This window comes from Helobdella robusta (assembly GCF_000326865.2).
Source record: "Helobdella robusta unplaced genomic scaffold HELROscaffold_1, whole genome shotgun sequence".
NCBI classification, from domain to species: domain Eukaryota; kingdom Metazoa; phylum Annelida; class Clitellata; order Rhynchobdellida; family Glossiphoniidae; genus Helobdella; species Helobdella robusta.
In genome coordinates this window covers 13,170,760-13,177,050 of record NW_008703570.1, presented here as the reverse complement: position 1 = coordinate 13,177,050, position 6,291 = coordinate 13,170,760, and the positions used below count along the sequence as shown (strand labels likewise).

Genomic DNA, 6,291 nt, shown 5'->3' with positions numbered 1-6,291 from the left:
GGTTGGTGTGAAATTAATTACCACTTTTTCAAACACAACACCTCAACCATTTTTCTGGGAACAGTGCTTCAAAACTGAAGACGCCACGTTGGACGCCACAGAAAAAACGCCTTCCCACGGTTCTTCGCCTCAAGAGCTGCTAATCACTACGCTACGGCCACAACTGAATTTATTTTTTTGTTGGCATAAACTTAGTTTATGATATAGATAAACTTAGTTTGTAAAAGTTTTTTTTATTTTGTTTGAATATCTGTAATAGAAGTCATTTTTAATAATCGCGTTTTTTTATTTTAATGTTGCACAACTGCAAACTAAGAAATTTTAATTGTATAGCGCTTCAACATTAATAAACACAATGTTGTTATGAAGGTTTAAATTTAAACGAAAAACTTTACAGCGCGCTAAATGTTGTTTGATAGTAGAAGACGTATTCCTAATTCGTCCCCTAATTAGATTTGCCGGATTTAAGATATTTTTTAAAATAAATCATTATAAAATTGCCATGGAGTCCGTTTCTATCGCTGGCCACAAATTAGAAGCTTTCAAAGTTTGCGCCAACGATGTCATCCATTTCAAATTGGGTAAAAAAAATAAATAAAAAATTCAAATTATTTTCAAATTAAATACAATATTTAATGAATAATATGATTATAATATATAAATATTTAGTATAATAATTATTATAGCAAATAATATATCAGAGCTTGTAAGTTTAATATATATATTAATTTATATTTTATAATATAATACCAAATGAAAAATTTTAAAAAAACTATTTTTAAAAATTCAAATAAATCAGTGAGAAGAGAAGAGGACATTGCAGACGACGAAGCCTGTCCTCCATTTAAACCAGAAATGACCCATCAGATATTTGGAGAATCGTAATTAAATTCACTTTCTAATGTAATTTTGGTAGTGTAGTGGTTAAGATGTCTGTTAGTGTTAACTTATTAATTATAGAGAAAAAGTGTTTGGTTAAAAAAATACAATAGTTTATATTAATAATTGCACACGTAAGACTTACAATTACACGTAAAGTTTACAGTTTCAAGAACACAGACACTTGTGAAAAATATCTCAACAATAATTAATCATTTAATTAATCAATTAATTGATTGATTAATTAATCAGATAACTAACCAATTAGTTATTATCATTGTTATAGAGAGACTATCTTTGGTTACAAGGACCTAAGGATCAATATGTATTACACCGCCTGCAAGATGTTAACATACGTCGGAATCGACTATTCTGAGAAAATTAACCCTAAAAAATTTGATGGAGTTCAGGTCTGCAATTATATTATTTAATTATAATATTAAAGAAATAGTTTTATTATAATATAATAATATAATATTTATATATAATGTAATATGCACACATATATATATTTATATTTGGGTTATATACATATATATATATACATATATATATATATATATATATATATATATATATATATATATATATATATAGTACAATATACACTATATACAATGTTATTTATTTAATTTAAAATATATTATGCTATATATTTTTTTGTTAATTATTTTCATATATAATTATATTATAAGTTTAATTAGTGTAATATCAAATGAAAAATTATAAAACAACTACTAGGCTAGGCAGTTGCACATGTGTGTTTTTTGATTGAATATTGAATATTGGAGATTATTAATTAAATAAATAATTATTTAATCAATTAACTTGTTAGTTATAGAGAAAAAATGTTTGGCTAATTCACTGTGTGTTTGTTGTCATTGGTGAGGCTTCTAAAGAATGCTGGAAGGAGAATTGTAATGAATTAATTAATTGATATGTGTTTTTTCTTTAATTTTTAATTTATTTAATTCAAAAACAATTTTTTTTCATGCCAAGGCTGATGACATAGTTAACTTACTGGATGAAAAATTAGAACCGGGTTATTAGGAATAATTATTTTTATTATGAATTTTTAAAATAAATTATTATAATTATCTTTTTTATATTCTTTTATTTTACATTTCAAAATTATTTCTCAGAGGCATCGGCAACAAACACACACACAGAATTTACGATTCACACATACACACACACACATACACACATTGTATGCAATAGTCAGATATCCCTTTAATTTAAACTGGGTCATCTCGACAATAGTGCCATGCATCATAACCAGATGTGTATGTTTGTCTGTCTCTTTGTCTCTCTGTCTGTCCGTCTGTCTGTCTGTTTTCGTTTAACACTGTTGCATTTGATATATAATTCAATGGAATAGATGTTAATTATTCCATAATTTTTCTTCAGGTTACTTCACGAGTTTGGACGCATTCACGTCTGCCTTGCAAAAGGATGAGGAGTTTGTTCCATTTGGTGAACTAATACATCAGTATAATGTCAATAAATCCGGTGTGTTTGTTCGTCTGTCTCTGTGTGTGTGTTTGTCTGTCTGTCGGTCTCTCTGTCTGCGTGTCTGTCTGTCTGTATCCGTCTTTTTGTTTGGATGTTGTTTCTGACGGTGGTGTAGTTTCTTGTAAGTGAGGCCACGATGCAACGTTTCCAAAGGCGATCCAGCAAGCAGCAGCACCACGTATGAAATTCGTTACATCTCAGAAATGGCGCCGAAATTTGAGGCCTTCCACGCCAGGATTCAGCCATTTTTATTGTTCTTCATAGATGCGGCTTCGTACATCGATGTCGACGATCCTAAATGGTCTTTCTATGTTATGTTAGTCTGGGTTATGTTGTCTTTGTTGACGTCATCTTTACTATCGTCATTGTCGTCGTCACCATCTTCATCATTGCCTCCTAAACATTATCATTTTAATCATTTTGTGTAGTTGATATTTCAAAAGCATGGGCGTGCGTTCGTGCGTATGTGTGAGAGAGAGAGAGATAGACTATGAAAGAGTGAGCGAATGACCTTTAACCTTTTAACCTTTTGACAGTTATGAAAAGTACAATTCCTTAAGAACGGGCGACCCTATCCATTCTTTCGTTGGCTACATGACTGTTTATAACTATTATGCATACCCTGATAAGATTAGGCCAAGGATAAGGTGATGATAATGATGATGAATGTAATGATGATGATTGCGATGAGAGTGATGATTGTGATGAGGATGATGATGATGATTAAGATTGTGATGATAGTGGTGGGGTTATTATGTCACGTGATGACCTTACTCATTCATTGGCCACATGAACTGATGAAATGATGATGATGAAGATTAACATGATGGTTGTTGATAAGTCCAATAATAAACTGATGATGATGATTCTGGTTGTGATGATAACAACCAACCGTTCACAGCTAAACAATCAACCAACCAATCACTGCCAATCAATCAACCAATCAATCACAGCCAGTCAATTAGCCAACCAATTACAGCCAGTCAACCAACCAATCACAACCATCCAATCACAACCAACCAATCACAGCCAATCAATCAACCAACCAATCACAGCTAAACAATCAACCAACCAATCACAGCTAAACAATCAGTCAACCAACCAATCAGTCAGGTGTTAATTTTGCCTCCATTTCAAGGCAAGGGGCACTGCAGTACTCTCGTTCAGACGTTCTACAAGAGGTGCTGGTCTGACAAGAGTATCCTAGATGTCGCAGGTTGGTTGATTGATTGGTTGGTTGGTTTGTTTGTTAGTTGGTTGATTCTCAAATTTATTTATTAATCTGTAAGCAGAGGTTGATCAGTTTACCGTTTTCAAACAATTTATCTTTGTCTTTCTTTCCATCTATCCATCCATCTTTCTTCTTCTTTTATTTCTCTATTTTTCAATCTCATTTCTCTCTCTCTCTCTCTCTCTCTCTCTTTCTCTCTCTCTCTCTCTCTCTCTCTCTCTCTCTCTTTCTCTCTCACACACACACACACACACATGCACCTCCATAGTCGAGGACCCAAGCGACGACTTCCAACGAATTAGAGACTTCACAGACAGTCTCAACTGCTCGAAACTCACCTCTTACCAGCCTCACTATCTCACCGCCGGATTCAGTAAAGAGATGGTGACTGAAGCGAGGGAGAAACTAAAACTTAGTAAGGTACGCACAGATACATTCACACATAAGCTTACGTAAATACACCAATTACAGGTTTTATCGGATTTTTATCGCATACTAACATACATACATACATACATATAAACAAACATACATACAAACAAACATACATACAAACATGCACATTCAACAGAGGCAAGCAAGAAGGGTGTATGAAATATTAAGGCTAAAACATACAAACTGTTTCAATGATGAGGAATTCAAAGCCTTCAGAATTGACATCAAAAAAAGACTAAATGCTCCTTTCCAAGTGTGTGTGTGTGTGTGTGTACGTGGGTGTGTGTGTACGTGTGTGCGTGTGTTATGCGTGTGTGTTTGTGTTCGTTTGTTTTTGCATTGAACACTTGCTGTTTATACATGATTTTAATATACCAATAAAGTACACATACATACATGTAAAAATTCTCTCTCTCTTTCTCACTAACTCTCTTTTCTTTCTCACTCTCTTTCTCACCCCTGTCACCACAAAAAATAGAAAAGCAAGCGCCATTTTGATCGGATGTGTCGTCTGCTGAGGCCGAACGAGCTGGCCGCCACACTGAACAACATCAACCCGGAAGTTCGGTTGGACCTCATTGAGAAGCAGTTTCAGTCACTGGTCAACGAATACCGACATATCGTAGATAAACTGGGCCTTTTGGATGAATGAATGAATTGACGGGTGAATGAATGAATAAACGAATGAATGAATGAATTGACAAGTTAATGAGTGAATGAAATGATGAATTGGCGAGTAAAATGATAGATTTATTAAAATATGAACGAATGAAGTGATATTTGGATGAATTTTAGATAGATGAATTGATGAACGAATTGCTGAATGGGTGAATTGGCGGATAGACTGATGGTAGGGATGAATTGATGAATGAATCGCAATCGGTGGATGGATGGCCGAGTTATTATGCATTCTGTAATTTTGTACCTTGAAAATTATTTCAATTAAAAATCCATAGGTTTTCTGGTGATTTTTATTTTAATTATTATTTTATTATTATTTACTATATTTGTTGTTGTTAATATTATTATGGTTGATGCATGCAACATATAATTATCATGATCGGTTTTTTAATAATATTGATTTTAGTATAATTATTATTAATTATTTGTATTATTATTTATTGGTATTGTTATGAAATGAAAATAGCTTGGACTAAAACTTAACGTGTGTGTGTGTGTGTGTGTGTGTGTGTGTGTGTGTGTGTGTGTGTGTGTGTGTGTGTGTGTGTGTTCTCACTTTGTTTTATTTTTTTTTTGACTTACCGTTTCCAAGAGCGCGCGCACAGCAAAAACTTTGTTATTTTGGACTATAGTTCATTACTCCATAGGTACTCTCATTTCTAATTTACCATCCTGCTATCTTTATCTCTTTATTTTTCTTTCATTGTTATTATTATTATTAATTATTATTATTAATTATTATTATTAATTATTATTATTAATATCATTAATCGGTGGTGTTATTACGACGTCATACATATCTACGCAAAGAACAATAATTTTTTTTTAAAGAAGTTTGAACTTGAAATATGCGTCGTCTCTGTGGAGAAAATTCATTTGAAATTTAGGGCAACCACACAAACATGTATGTATGTGTGTGTTTGTGTATATATATATATATATATTAATTTGTGTGTGTGTGTGTGTGGTGTGTCGACTGTTTGAAATTAGTTGTTTACTTATTGTCTCAATTCGACAAAAAAACGTTCGCTCGTCAACACTTTAAAAGTGTTATAAAAAAAAGTCTGTAGGTTATTGTTATAAAATACTTTTAGAATATAATAATAATTATTATTTTTGTTGTTGTTATTTATTATTATTATAATAATATGTATTGTTGTTATTTATGAAGAATAATTATTTTTCAAGTGTAAATAATTTTTTTATAATATTACTACCATTCGCTTTAAACTAAATCAAGGGTTTTCATGATGTATTTATCATGTATGTATCGATATTTGTATATCTGCATGTATATTGTATTATATATAGGTGTGTGCGTGCGTGTGTGTGTGTGTGTTAGATTTCTTCTCGGATTCCCATTCGTGACAACGTCCCTGAAAATTCCCACTTCCCATTTTTTCAACTCATTCCATATGTATAATGTGTGTATGTTATGTATATTCGTGTATGTGTGCTATTTTTGTATTGTATATTGCGTGTGTTAGAATGTGTATGTGTTGCGTGCGTGTGTGTATTTGCATATGTGTGTGTATGAATGTAAGTGTGTG

At 32.1% G+C, this 6,291-nt stretch overlaps 1 protein-coding gene across 1 annotated transcript; it reads left to right on the top strand.

Annotated features, from left to right (window-relative positions):
- The first annotated feature begins 370 nt into the window (after window positions 1-370).
- On the top strand, window positions 371-5,837 carry HELRODRAFT_184879 (hypothetical protein). Its single transcript, XM_009011665.1, is given in 14 exon segments — window positions 371-579; window positions 798-881; window positions 1,166-1,289; window positions 1,879-1,919; window positions 2,288-2,391; window positions 2,548-2,710; window positions 2,931-3,041; window positions 3,504-3,610; window positions 3,894-4,045; window positions 4,197-4,313; window positions 4,539-5,277; window positions 5,294-5,320; window positions 5,347-5,568; window positions 5,649-5,837. 11 exon segments carry the CDS (start codon window positions 503-505, stop codon window positions 4,710-4,712), a joined length of 1,254 nt encoding a protein of 417 aa, XP_009009913.1. The 5' UTR covers window positions 371-502; the 3' UTR covers window positions 4,713-5,277; window positions 5,294-5,320; window positions 5,347-5,568; window positions 5,649-5,837.
- The last annotated feature ends 454 nt before the right edge of the window (window positions 5,838-6,291 follow it).